We start from the raw sequence: 14,737 nt of genomic DNA on the forward strand, positions 1-14,737 counted from the left end.
CTGTCTCTGTCTCTGTCTCTCTCTCTCTCTCTTGAGATTTTCTCAAGTGGTCCACTAGGTCAGAACTATTTATTTTTGCTCTTTTATGACTATGCAATGAAGTTTTCCAGAGGCTCTATGAAGTATGGTATTTCAATAGGTTGAATGCTAAAGCAGAAAATTTATTGAAGAAATTTATAAAAATGTAAAACACTATTCTCAGTAACTTTGTTTTAAAAACTGTAGTTATATTTCATCAAATTACATTGTTTATGTTAACATTAATGGGTTTATATTTTTTTAAAATGAATTCACATAATACTTAAAAAACCTGAATCTATTTTAAATTTCTAACTTGATAAACAATTGATAAATGTAATTCCAATAAAGAATAGCTCTTGGATTTTTTTTTTTTAAGATTTATTTATTCATGAGAGACACACAGAGAGAGAAAGAGGCAGAGACACAGGCAGAGGGAGAAGCAGGCTCCATGTAGGGAGCCTGATGTGGAACTCGATCCCGGGACTCCAGGATCACGCCCTGAGCCGAAGGCAGAAGCTTAACCGCTGAGCCACCCAGGCGTCCTGCTCTTGGAGTTTAAAACACATTCATCAAGATAATTAACGTGAGCGGTTTGTGAAGTTTAACGCACTAAAGCCAGGTTAATGGAACAGTTGCCTATCCAAACCATTCTGGGATGGTTTCGAGTCAGGTGAAGAAGTTGGGACTTTGTTCCTTTCTTTCTGGTTTTTAACATTCCATACCTGTTTCACAGGATTGTGTGAATGCAGTTGGAATGCCACAGGAAAAGTCCTTTTAGGTTTTGGTTTAAAAAGATGTTACATGGGAGTTCCATGGAAGATGGCAGAGCAAGAGGACCCTAAGCTCACTTCGTCCCACAGACGCACTTAGCTGACTTGCACAGCAGTGTGAGTGACCCAGAAAGTGACCCGAAGCCAAGCACAACGGGCGTTCCACAGCTAAATGTAGAGAAGAGGCAAATAATAAATATAGCCAGTTAAAGCACTGGTTTCATTTTTAGGATACATATTGTAATCTGTTCACCATACATAGGTTAATAACCTGGCTATAAGTATCTTTGGCTGTTAAACCATGCCTCATTTTGATTATTGATTCTTATGTAGTTTGGCAGCTTTTGGAATACCTGGAAACTTTCATGCATTGATAAAATGTCAGATTTTAATATTAGGTTTTCAAGTCTAAAAGCAGACTCTAATCTTGGATTGATGTAAACTGACACTCAGTATCTTTCTACCTTTGCGTGAGGAAGATATTAAGTAATATTAAAATGTTGCCCCTGTTTTTATTCACAGCTAGGGTTGGACTTGGAAGAACTGGAGGAAATAGAAGAGGACGCTGGCCTCGGGAATGGAGGCCTGGGGAGGCTGGCAGGTAACCCCGCCATCTGGCTAGGTCATGGCCTCTCCTGATGTGGTGCCCTGGTTGCTGATCACATGGTGAGGCCAAGCTCAGCTGCATCCCAACAGCGGTTTGTTGGGGTAGATTGGCCCCTCTGAGTGGATGGGAGTGTGTGTCATACAGGTTGAATAAAATGCAAAACATTGTTTTCTCACATAAGGATGCCTCCTAATTATCATGAAGGCCAGGCTTGCCAGTGTTGGGTAGCTGGCACTGGGAGGGGTTTCCTATATACCGACCACTTTCCACAGCCAGTAATTGGGAGAAAGATGGATAGACACACACATGCACGCACATAGGCACACAGTATGCATACATGCACACAAACACACATGCACACATCTACACACATACACATGTGTACACACATGATTTATGAGTGCAGCCCAGCTGGCAGGCTCTTCCTGCTTTACTATGGTAAATGGATTGCCCCAAAGTAGCAGTTGTTCCTTTTGGGATTTTGTTTCCTTGGGCCATTCTGTGAGAGCATATCCAATTTTGTTTTGTTTTTTTCTGTTTGAGTTATTTTTGCTAGCCTTTTAGGGCAAAGGGAGCTGAGTGAAGGACTTAGAAGTGGAGGACTGCCTGGTGGGCTCAGTTGGAAGAGCATGTGACTCTCATGGTCGTGGGTTTGAGCCCTATATTGAGTGTAGAAATTACTAAAAAATAAATAAACTTTAAAAAACCCCAAGAATTTAGAAGTGAAAATTGGTTTTGCTGTGTGCTTCAAGGCTCTTGGGCATAGTGTTTCTATAACAGAAATAAGTCAAGTTTTATGCTGCCATTGTGTGGAGGGCATGGGAGGGTGGACTCAGGCACCTGTCACTGCATTATTGCCCCTTTGGGGAGTTACCATTTTGTAAAGGAGGGATAAGATGCCCTAAAATTTATCTGAGTGTGTGTATGTGTTTATGTTTTCAAATCTTAAGTTAAATTCTTCAGAAATTATAGAAGCAGAATATATTTCTCCCAAACAAAACAACATTTGGTTCTATATAAGGAAACAATGGCAAGGCCTGTCCCACCTCCTCCTCTTCATGTGAGAAGCCTGTGTGTCCCCTACATCTGCTCTCAAATGCAGGGATCTCTTTTAGTTTATGATGTGAGATCATCCCAGAGAGGAAGCTGAACCTACCCACAGATGGAATCGTGTGCCTCACTGATGGGCAGCATGCCCCCAGGGTGCAGCAAGGCCTTACGGCATCAGTCCCTGCAGCCCCCTTCACCCTTGATGGCCTTATGCTGCTCATAGCCATCTTCCCAGTCAGTAAAAACCAAGCTCAGGGGGAGGTTCTAGACCCCTTGTTCCCCTTCACAGCTCAGGGTTGCTACCTAACCTCTCCTATGCTGAGGCTGGTGACTGTCGGCCAGGGCAGTCCCATCCTTGGCCTTCAGGGTGTCTGCAGGCCACAGTCAGCTTCCTGTCAACTTCCTAGTCACCTTCCTAGTCACCTTCCTGTCAACTTCCTAGTCACCTTTCCTGCTACTTCTGTGATGCCACAGGTCTTGCCTATGAATGGGTGTGACCTCCTCTGGGGCCCTCTATTTCCGTGGACTCTTCTTCCCCTGTGGATGTGGGTAGCCCCTAGCCCACTGTAACTTGATATGTCCTGTGTCCCTCCTACAAGAATGATTTCTTCGAAACAGGAGCCCAGATCTTACATTTGTGGATATTTTTATTCCTTCCCCTTAACACAAGGTTGATAACAGGGATCTGGGCATGTTTGCTCAATTGAGGAAGTATTTTATTTACTGGTATTTCTTGTAGACTTTTTTTCTTTTTAATCCAGAAGTTTAATAAGGCTGCCTTTTTTTTTTTTAAGATTTTATTTATTTATTCATGAGAGACACACAGAGAGAGGCAGAGACCTAGGCAGAGGGAGAAGCAAGCTCCCTGCAGGGAGCCCAATGTGGGACTGGATCCCAGGACCCCGGGATGATGCCCTGAGCCAAACCACTCAGTGCTCAACCACTGAGCCACCCAGTCCCAATAAGGCTGCCTCCTGGATCTTTATTTTTTTTATTTAAAGATTTTTATTTATTTATGAGAAACAGAGAGAGAGCACGGCAGAGACATAGGCGGAAGGAGAAGCAGGCTCCATACAGGGAGCCTGATGTGGGACTTGATCCTGGTACTCCAAAGGCAAGTGCTCAACCGCTGAGCCACCCAGGCTTCCTCTCCTGGATCTTTATTAAAAACATTTTTTTTTCAGGGCGCCTAGGTGGCTCAGTCAGTTAAGCATCTGACTCTTTTTTTTTTTTAAAGATTTTATTTATTTATTTGGCAGAGAGAGCACAAGCTGGGGGAGTGGCAGAGGGAGAGGGAGCAGCAGGCTTTCCACTGAGCAGGGAGCCTGATGTGGGGCTTGATCCCTGGACTTCAGGATCATGACCTGAGCTGAAGGCAGACACTTAGCCCACTGAGCCACCCAGGTGCCTTGCATCCTACTCTAGATTTCAGCTCAGATCATGATTTCAGGATCGTGGGATCAAGCCCCGCGTTGGGCTCTGTGCTCAGAGCAGAGTCTGCTTTAAGACTGTCTCTCCATCTTTATCCGCCTCTCCTCACTCTCTCTCACCCTCTCAGATAAATATTTAAAACATTGGGTTTTTTTTTAAGACATTTTGATTGGAATAAAGGCTCCTTATGGTGACATGAGGCCACCTTCCTGCTGGCCTTGGGGACTTTGGCTCTTAGGTATTTGAGTCCTTATAGATGGCAAAATGTCCATTGCCAGCCCCATTCCTGTGCCTTCTTTGTTAGTGTGTAGTTATTTTGTGGTGTTACCTTAATGTCCAAACAGCTTGGATTTTAAGTGGAATATGCAGGGGTGGGGAGGCCTTACAGCCTTCATGAGGCTGAGACAAAGCAAACAGTGAGAGGACTTTGCATTCAGGGTTAGATGAGGCTCTCTGTGGGTACCTCATTTCTGCCCTTGTCCTCTCCCCCTGCCCCAACACTGAGCACCCTCTTGGCCCAGCCCTTCAGCTCTCAAGCTGAAGAGATCATAAGGATTTCCCTTTTCATTTTGTGAAATCAGAAGCAGACAGGTCACCACTGGATTGCCATCTGGTGCCCAGAGGCTGGATCCAAGTGCTTACTTCACATGGGTATCTAGGCTTTGCTTCCAGTGGGCCTCAAAGCTGATTGTCTTTGAACCCAAGAAGTGCTTTGTGTTTGGAATTTTCAGCCTGCTTCCTTGACTCGATGGCCACTTTGGGCCTGGCAGCATATGGCTATGGAATCCGCTATGAGTTTGGGATTTTTAACCAGAAGATTGTCAATGGCTGGCAGGTAAGTGAGTCTCCATTTCTTCCCTTGTTTCCAGCTCTCATACAAGAAAACACTTTCAGTTCAGCTTTTTATATGTTAAAGTCTTTCTTGGAGAGATTGTCTGCCAGTCCTGGGCACAGGTCAGGGCTATCCTGCTCCGTGCATCCCTCAGAGTTCTTCATGGGCTGTTGGAGGCTGGTCTCCTGTGTGAGCTCAGTGCACATAACTTCTACGTGAGCCTGGGAGGCCTGCTGGGTAGGATTCAGGGCCTGGCTGGTCTCACAGAAGCACCAGGGTTTGAGGACTGTGTTCTGGTTCCCACAGTGTGGAGCAAAGGGTGGCCCTCCCTGGTTCACCCTCCATGGGACGACTGACCCAAAGTAGTTAGAGAAACAGTTACTGTAGGCTTTGTTCCTACCTCCTGCATTCACTCCCTGACGCCAGTGACAGGACAGAATCCTGGGGGTTATAGGCCAGACTGCAAAAGCAAAGTAGTTCTGAGGAAGAATGGCTTGGATTCTGAAGCATCAGACCACAGATAAGTGAGGTGGCTAAGACTGCGTCAGTGGGAAGATTGAAACCTGAGTGCAGCCTCATTGCCCTCATTCAGGACTTCAAAATGGAAGGCACTTGATTGGAGAATAGTTTACGTAATATATAATGTGGGGCCTAATAGTGACATATAAGGCAGGGCTGTGGTTGGGATTAGAAGGTTTGTAACAGAACATGAACAGTGGATGCCTAGGGTGATGGCAAGCTCATGGATCATTTTGGGGCTTGAGTCACAGGCATGTGCAATTGCCAGAACTCCTCAAGAGTGAGTATTCTTCAGGTTTATACAGTTCGTTGTATATATATTGACCTAAAAATAATAATACAGGATGAACTGAACTTAATGATGTGCATGCTGAACTGTTCGTGGAGAAGTGCACAGATGTCTGCAACTGACTTTGAAATGCGTCAAGAAATAAATGAGTTGATGGTTGTGTGATAAATCAAGTATAACAACATGTTAACAATTATGGATCCTAAGTGGAAGGTGCACAAGTGTTCGCTGCCAATTCTTTTAACACTTCTGTATGTTTGAAAACACTCATAATAAAAAGTTGACAAATATGGCTAACAGAGAAAACTTAAAACAGATTTGTATCTCTTGCTTAATTTGTAGATCTACTCTCTCCAACCTTTTTTTTTTTTTTTTTTTTTACTCTCTCCAACCTTAAAGAGAACTTCACTTTTCCTCCTGGTACATTCTGGATAATTTAATGCACAGTTTCTTATGTGTGTGTGTGTCTATCAGAGGTACCCCAGCCCTTTGTACACCTACCTGTGCTTTGACCCATTCAAGCTCTTTACAGTTGGTGCAATGTGTATTCATTAGACAGAAACTCTGAGGCCCATCCTTTCTTATTTGATGTTATGGTTATAGGTAGGAAGGTTTTATTGTGTGTTGTCTTTTGCTTGCAGACATTTCTTTCTTCTGGTGTTCTCATTCCTATACCTCTTATCATCTTGCATAACAGCTTAAAGACAGTTGTGGGATGATAGATGAGTTATAAACTCACCCTCCTCCCACTCAGGTCTCATGGGAGCTGGTCAGTTTTTTGTTTTTTTTTTTTAAGATTTTATTTATCTATGCACGAAAGACATAGAAAGAGAGAGAGAGAGAGGCAGAGACACAGGCAGAGGGAGAAGCAGGCTCCATGCAGGGAGCCCAACATGGGACTCGATCCTGGGATTTCCAGGATCCCACCCTGGGCCGAAGGCGGCGCTAAACCGCTGAGCCACCGGGGCTGCCCTAGCTGGTCAGTTTTTAATTGAGTTTAGCTACAGCAGAATTAAATTTGGGCAGTGGTCAGACAGCAGTGTTGTTTGTCAGGGGGGCAGAGATGGGGGTCCAGAGAGAAGACCCCACCACCACACCACCTTTTATATTTGAGGAGATGCTGCTTCTGCAAACAACTCATGGAATTACTCTGCAGGAAATGGCCAGGCTTTGTGTTGGAGTGTGTGTACATCACTAGTGTACAAGGATGTGGTGCCAGATCAGAAGACACAGGGGTGGTCCCGTGATGAATAGCTGCCTGCACCAGGCAGAAAAGCCCAGCCAGGAGTATGATGGAGAGACATATGTGGAAGCAATAACCTCAGCCATGTCACAAACTACAACCAAATATTTTTTTCTAAAGATATATGCATTATTTATTCATGAGAGACACAGACTGAGAGAGAGAGGCAGAGACATAGGCAGAGGGAGAAGCAGGCTCCTCTCAGGGAGCCCAATACGGAACTCGATCGCAGATCCCGGGATCACGACCTGAGCCGAAGGCGGGCGCCCAACTGCTGAGCCACCCAGGTGTCCCCAAATATTCTTCTTGACTTTTTACTTCTGTGTAAGAACCATTAAAAAAAAAAAACAAAAAACAGGGTGGTTTTGTTTTGTTTTGTTTTGTTTTAAACCAAATCAGGATGCCTGGCTGGCTTAGTCTCAGAGCATGCAACTCTTGATCTTGGGATCATGAGTTCAAACCCTGCATTGAGCATAGGGCTTACTATTAAATAAATAAATAAATAAATAAATAAATAAATAAATAAATAAATAAATAAAATTTAAAAAATAAAACTGTCAAGGTAACATACAGGCGCACCTTGTTCTATTGCCCTTCAATTTATTATGCTTCACACATAACCGCTTTTTACAAATTAAAAGATTGTGGCAACTCTGCATCAAGCAAGTCTGTTAATCCCATATTTCCAACAGCATTTGCTCACTTTATGTCTCTTTCATGTTTTGGTAGTTCTCACAACATTGCAAACTTTATTGTTACATTATTCTGATGATCTGTGATTGGTGATTACAACTTGCTGAAAGCTCAGATGATGGTTAGCATTTTTTAGCAGTATTTCTTAATTAAGGTATGTAGATTGTTTTTTAGGACCTAATGCTATTGCACGCTTAATAGACTACGGTGTAGTGTAAACATAGCTTTCATATGCATTGGGAAACCAAAAAATTCATTTGACTCTCTTTATTGCTGTATTCACTTTATTATTGTGGTGGTTTGGAGCCGAACCTGCAGTATCTTCAAGGTATGCCTGTATATAGGGTTGCTTGTTAAATTTGAAAAAGGAAGGGGCACCTGGGTGGCTCAGTCATTAAGTGTCTGACTCTTGGTTTTGCTTTGGCTCAGGTCATGATCTCAGGGTTGTGAAATTGAGCCCCATGTTGGGTTCCACTGTGTACCCAGAGTCTGCTTAGGATTCTCTTCCCTGTGCCCCTTCCCCACATGTTTACGTGCGCTTTCTTTCCCTCTCTAAAATGAATAAATCTTAAAAATTTGAAGAAGACTCTTGTTTAAATTTTAATTTATAATTCTTTATTCACTGCTTACCAAATTTCTTTATTCCATTGCAACCCCACCAAATTCTTCTACTCAAAGATGGTTAGAGTCCATGGGGCTACTTTTAGCTTTATTTGCAAGGTTCTTTTTTGTGTATTTACTGATTTTGGATGCTACTGGGTGCAGGCTTTGAAAAATAAAGTGCTTTAAGGAAGGCCTAGCAGAAAAGCAATGTCTTCCAGTGATATGTCCAGGCATTCCTGCTGCATAGGCAGCCTTGCCCCTAGTGCCCACTCATTTGTGGTGTCCTTCTCCAAGCAGTAGGGTACCAGCGATTCTTTTTGTTTTTTTGTTTTTGTTTTTGTTTTTAATAACAGCTTTATTGAGATATGAAGTGGCTTTTAATATATTTACAAAGTTGGGCATCTATCACCACTGTCTATTTCCAGAACATTTTCTTTTTTTTTTTTCTTTTTCTTTTTTTAAAGATTTTACTTATTTGATAGAGCGCACAAGCAGGGGGAGCAGCAGAGGGAGAGAGAGAAGCAGGGAGCCTGATGTGGGGCTTGATCCCAGGGACCCTGGGGTCTTGACCTGAGCCAAAGGCCATCTTTCATAGACTGAGCCACCCAGGTACCCCTCCAGAACATTTCTCAAAAAGAAATCTAGCGTGGATTTGCAGGCACACCCTAGCGCCTGACAACCATTAATCTACCTGCTGTCTCGATGCATTTGGCTGTCCTAGACATTTCCTGTGAATGGAACCATACACTATGGGGGCATCTTTGACTCAACATGTATGCAAGGTTCACCCATGTTGCAGCACACAGCAGGACTTCATTCCTTTTTATTGTCAAATTCGGGTGATTCTTAATGTCTTTGTACTTTAAAGCATTTTTCTGACTTTTATCTAAGTTAGTTTCTTTAATAATCCAACATGTTAATTTTTGAACATGAGGCCTTGACTAGAACTGGAAATCTTTGCCTTGTAGATAGGCTGTAGTTTATTTCCATGTCAGGCAGCATCGTCTCAACAGTGTGGTCAGTGTGGGCTGAGGATGGGGGCAGCCCGGCACCCAGGACTGTCTCCCCCTGCTGCCTTGCGAGAGCTCCCCTCACTGCTGGCCCCTTTGCAGGTGGAGGAGGCAGATGATTGGCTGCGCTATGGCAACCCCTGGGAGAAGGCACGGCCCGAGTACATGCTTCCTGTGCACTTCTACGGGAGAGTGGAGCACACCCCTGAGGGTGTCAGGTGGCTGGACACGCAGGTATCCACCCTGGGCATCCCTGGGGCGGTGTGGGGCTAAGTGAGGTGACTGTTTCATTTTGTCACACCGGGTTCCCTTTGAGAGTGGGAGGTGTGCTCTTTCCCCAGAGAACCTGACTCAAGGTAAAAGCCTGGGAGGTTTTGTCCTCATACTCCCGATTCTTAAGCATTGCCAGGAGCTTCCCAGTGAAAAAGGCTCCGTGTGAAGCCACAGTCTTTGTATTTTAAGAGCCTTGTTTTGGAGTTGAGACCAGCAGTTGTTAAATGGCCAGCAGGACAGTGTTGTGACAGGGGCAGGGCACTGATTCCCTGGGGGACATGGCTGGCCCCTCAGCATCTCCAGAGAGCAAGCACTTGATAAGTGCGCTGACCTCCCACCACAGGCCATAGTAGTGTCTCCCGGGTTAAAGCCCTGGGCAGTGTGGGTGAGCAGGGTGGATGTCCCAAAACGGGGCACAGGCACTGACAAGGGGCCCAGGGCAAGAGCATGGAGAGTCCAGTCTAGGCTCTAGGATGGCAGAAAGTGCACATCTGGGTGGTCTTAGGGGTCTAAGGGAGGTCGCAGGAGAGCCTTCATGAGGCAGGTAGCTGTAATGAACAGTTCAGTTGTCTAGATGTGGGGAGGTGAGCCTGGGAGACCAGGGAAGTCCTGGGCAGGCAAAAGTGAATCATCTAGGTTTTCTGCAGCATAAGTTTTAAACAGAGTGCATAGGCTAAAGATGTCCAGAGCCATATTATGTAGGCCTAACATGCCATGATAACTTGTATTTACTTTGAAAAACCAGAGAAGGGGTCAGTTATCCCAGAGCATGTGCTTGTAGAAGACGAGCATATCAGTGTACATAGGGAGGTGTAGAGACCATTGGGGTACTTCAGAAAGAGTATGGCGGAGGCCTTCACCTGGAGGGCTTGGCCTTGGAGAGTGAAAGAGAGGTGGTTAGGGATGCTTTGCAGGGCTTATCACTGGCTTGGACAAGAATGTGGGGAGCCAAGGACAGGGGAAGGGAAAGGTAATAGGCTCTAGTGATGCTATCATGCAGTTCTTTTGGCTGTCAGAGTGGATTTCATCTCACAAAGCCACATAGTTGAACCCATATGAGCCCCCACTAGTGTGAGAAGCCCCATCGAGTGGTCTGAAGGTTGGAAGTGACCTTGAGGCTTGTACTGTCTTCCTGTGCTTGGTAAGAGGAAAGCAGATACTTGTGGACAGAGGGGAGGCAGGAGGGGCCAAGGCAGGCTCTGTGGGTGGAGAGTAAGCTCTTCCTTTTCTGTTGTAAGTGCAGTGTGTGCTGGTTTGGTTTCTCTGAGGGTTAGAAGTCAAGGCCTCCAACAGTAGGAGCCTTCTGCAGATGCTGAGAAATGGAATCAGGAATAGAGGCTGTCTATGGAGAAGTTGGTTGAGTCCTAAAATTACAAGCAGGGCCTAGCAAGAGGAGGCTGGTGTGGATAGCAGAGGACAGGGCCCAGGAGGTGCGGCTACTGACGGGGCCTGAATAAGGCTGACACAGTGGCCCCTTGAGCAGCTAAGGGGAAAGAATTCTTAAATCAGTGCCAGTGTTGAAGGAGGTGAGTCAGAGAAGACCCATGCGACCTCGCGAGTGTGGTTAGGGCCCTTACCCCGGGGCCTGGGATGCCCATGGGCTGGGCCACGGCCGATGCAGGTGAGTTGCAGGGCTTTGGGGCAGTGGGAGAAGAGCCAGAGTGTGGGTAGGTGGGCCATCGGCAGGAAGCAAAGCGCCACTGGGGGGTGGGGAAGCTGGGGACCAAGGACTGTGGACCAGAGACCGTGTCTCTGGCTGACCAGACTGCCCCTCTTTCCTTGGCCAGGTGGTGCTGGCCATGCCCTACGACACCCCAGTGCCGGGTTACAGGAACAACACCGTCAACACCATGAGGCTGTGGTCCGCCAAGGCGCCCAACGACTTTAAGCTCCATGACTGTGTGTTCTTCCCCTCCTGCTCTCTTTCGCGTGGCTTCTCCCAAACCTGCCCTGTGCAGCTTTTGTCCGTCTGCACTGTCACTGCTGTGGAGAGCATGAGGCTCCCACAGCAGAGGGTGGAGGGTGGAGGGTGGGCTCCTCAGGGAGGGCCCATAGGCATGGCCAGCGCTCGTGGGAGCTGGGCCTTCAGGAGAGAACAAGGGGTCTGGAGTCCCACAGGGTATATGAGAGCGCAGTGGAACCGTGGCTCTGCTACACCTGCTCAGGGATGCCCCTCACACAGCTCAGGGGAGGGAGGGAGAAACTGTAGGCACAGGGCTCACTGGGAGCCAGAGGGTAGCACCTGGGTCCTTATCTCATCGTCTTGCTCATAGTTAACGTGGGTGGCTACATCGAGGCGGTCCTGGACAGGAACCTGGCTGAGAACATCTCCAGAGTCCTGTATCCAAATGATAACGTGAGTAGCTCATGAGGTTTGTTCTCATCTGCTAGGGAAGTGTGCTGGGGGGACTGGGGCTCTCTAGAAGGGCCACATTTATCTGCTGAGACCACATAAGTGGCCACCAGCAGCCCTTGAGTGGCTCTATGGAGTGAGGGCAGCACCGCATGCTTGATGAAGCCTCGTAAGTCCAGGTGTGCCTGTTAGCATCTCCCCTTAGCCCTCTCCCTAAGGGGCTGCCTCAGGGGGGGTCTTTGCCTCTTCTCACGGCCCTATATGCAGCCATGCCTGAGAGCTGGTCTCAGCTGACTCCATACAAGGCCACGTGCAGGGTGACGTGTGGGGGATGTGAGCTTGTCAGACCTCACATGCGGCTGGTTTCTGCTTTCTGGGCACCTGATGCCACTTCCCCAAGAGTTGGGTGATCCATATCTCAAGTGGGGACAGCAGTCCCTATTTTTCAGTGATGCCCCGAGACGTATACCAGTCATATGTTTTGAAAAGCTTTTAGTATGTGTCACTACCCACTAGATGAAGTCACAACCGCAAGCTCCATTGCCACCAAATTTAGTGTCTGCTGGCTTTGTTGTTGCCAGACAAGAGCCCTGGAATTTGCCTTAGTGGGTTGTGTGTTTTCTATTTTTTTTTTTAAGATTTTATTTATTTATTCATGATAGTCACAGAGAGAGAGAGAGGCAGAGACACAGGCAGAGGGAGAAGCAGGCTCCATGCACTGGGAGCCCGACGTGGGACTCGATCCCAGGTCTCCAGGATCACGCCCTGGGCCAAAGGCAGGCGCCAAACCGCTGCGCCACCCAGGGATCCCTGTTTTCTATTTAATCAGAGTAATATGAACATAATAGTCGCAAAGTGCATTGGTAGTAAAAGCTTACGACCAAACATACCCCATTCTCCCCTCCTCCACCAAGATTTCAAGGAGATTCAAAAGCTTCTGGTGCAAGACCTCTTAATAATACTGACTCTTTGGAGCTTGTGCTTCTGAATGGCCCTGGCTATTGAGGATTGAGACCTGCCTGCCTGGTGTGCTCACACAGCGCAGAGTGACCCTTTGTTGGCCGCCTCCCTGTCTGAAGATCACACGTAGGTTAGGCCATCGTGACCTTCTGTCTGTGCCCCTGAGCTGCAGGGAACCTGACTTTGGGCATGGGATGATGTGGATGGAGGTGTCAGCACCATGCAGCACTCAAGGGCTTCTCCTCATGCACACATGCATCTCTGCAGTCCCTGGAGCAGGATTCCTCAACCTAGTGCCCTTCCTGGGTCTTCAGAGGGCCCTTGAGGGCTTCTGGTGGCCCGCTGACTATTGTTGGTGTCAGCGCTGTCCCATTTCCACAGTTCTTCGAGGGGAAGGAGCTCCGACTGAAGCAGGAGTACTTTGTGGTGGCTGCTACCCTTCAGGATATCATTCGCCGCTTTAAGTCCTCCAAGTTCGGCTGCCGGGACCCAGTGAGAACCTGTTTTGAGACATTCCCGGACAAGGTTGGTTTGTTAATGGGTCTTGAACCCAGTACGGAAGGACAGGCTGTTCCTATGCTCAATTTCTTCCTCAAGGCTGGGACTTAGGTAGGCAGGGGATGCACAGGACAGTAGCCCCCCTTATCCTGGTCTCCTTGTCAGGACTGGGCCCCTCCTCCCTGACCAGGGCCACACAAGGCACCCTTAGGAGCAGCCAGGGATACTGTAAAAGGCTCCCGCTGGCAAAGCATGATGCATTTGGCAGGCTGGGCTCAGTGATTTTAAACAAAGCCTAGGTGAGAGGAACATTCTGGGTCATGGAGAGCTGTGGGGAGCATGAGGAGGGCCTTGGGGGTGGGCTGAAGGTCCTGTTGCAGGCCTGCCCTTGGGGTCTTTCTGGTCCTTCCCTGTAGCCTCTCTGGCCCTGTTGCACTCCCTGCTTCTTGGCTGGTGTCGTGCTGGATTCAGTACCTGTGCCATGGTTTCATCTCCCTGTTGTCGGCCCTATAGACCAGGCTCCTCAGGGGTGGGCGGCTGCTGACCACTGTGGCCACCCATGCAGGCAAGGGGATTGAGGAGGATTGCCCTATTACACTGCAGGTTGCCATCCAGCTGAACGACACGCACCCAGCCCTTGCCATCCCGGAGCTTATGAGGATACTGGTGGATGTGGAGAAAGTGGACTGGGACAAGGTGAGCACTGAAGACAAGGCTGGGACCATGGGGTGAAGGTGTCCCCACAATGATGGGCGTATGTGATGACACTCTCCCTGCCAGAGCTGGACATAGGGAGTGATGGTATTCCCCACGGACCTGGGCACAACATGGGTGACAATGTCCACCCACCAGACCTGGGCACATGGGGTGACGGTGTCCCCTTCACCTTTGAGCCTGTCCCAATACAGTGGTGAGTACTGAGCTGGCCCTAGGATGCTGAGGAAGGCCTTTCCTGTGTGGCCTGGGGAGAAAGGGACATTTTCCCTGAGAAGATGGGGCTCCGGTGGACCAGGACATGGTATGTGGGGCATGGTGCAAAGGCACAGAAGAGCAGTTTTCTGGAAAACAGAAAAGGATTCTGACACTTCTTAGAGCTTCTCAGCTTTGCGCAGTGGCAGTATTGTAGCCAGTGAGGTTTATCTGAGGCGCGATTATTGCTGATTGAAAACTTAGAGCTTCTCACATACATTTTCTCATCTTAGAATTGTGGCAAAACCTCCAGAAGTATTAAGTGTAAATAAACATGTTGTTTACATTTTTATAAGTGCATTCTCCTGACTTATTTGGTCCTAGATACTAGAGTAACAACATTTTCTTGACGTAGTGTAAACCAACATGTAGAACTGTGAAAGAAGTTTCATGTCATTTTGTAGAATTCAGAGTCCCTCTCTGGTTTGGGGTGCACTTCCAAGGGGTGCTGGGCAGCCCTACCATGGTCCTGTCCACTCCTGGACAGCGAAGGGGCATTACAGTTTCCCAGTGTTCTTGGACTGGGTGTGAGATCAGTTTGGTGGGAATAAAGTAGAAAAGTGTTTGGTGCTCAATAAAAAATGGTTTATAGAAGAAAGTGAATGATGCCAGGTGG

The 14,737-nt window shown here is 47.3% G+C and overlaps 1 protein-coding gene and 1 pseudogene across 2 annotated transcripts in view; both read left to right on the forward strand.

Annotated features, from left to right (window-relative positions):
- The window catches only part of PYGB (glycogen phosphorylase B), a 53,744-nt gene that overhangs the window by 21,942 nt on the left and 17,065 nt on the right, over nucleotides 1–14,737 (forward strand). For both annotated transcript variants that reach the window (XM_049100043.1, XM_025461505.3), the window contains exons 3-9: nucleotides 1,314–1,392; nucleotides 4,611–4,714; nucleotides 9,171–9,302; nucleotides 11,129–11,240; nucleotides 11,615–11,697; nucleotides 13,036–13,179; nucleotides 13,756–13,848. In XM_049100043.1, the coding sequence (XP_048956000.1) occupies nucleotides 1,314–1,392; nucleotides 4,611–4,714; nucleotides 9,171–9,302; nucleotides 11,129–11,240; nucleotides 11,615–11,697; nucleotides 13,036–13,179; nucleotides 13,756–13,848 (747 nt within the window). The remainder of the gene's footprint in view (nucleotides 1–1,313; nucleotides 1,393–4,610; nucleotides 4,715–9,170; nucleotides 9,303–11,128; nucleotides 11,241–11,614; nucleotides 11,698–13,035; nucleotides 13,180–13,755; nucleotides 13,849–14,737) is intronic.
- Nucleotides 14,253–14,378, forward strand: LOC112668946 (U4 spliceosomal RNA; annotated as a pseudogene).

This window comes from Canis lupus, chromosome 23 (genome assembly GCF_003254725.2).
Source record: "Canis lupus dingo isolate Sandy chromosome 23, ASM325472v2, whole genome shotgun sequence".
NCBI classification, from domain to species: Eukaryota; Metazoa; Chordata; class Mammalia; order Carnivora; family Canidae; genus Canis; species Canis lupus.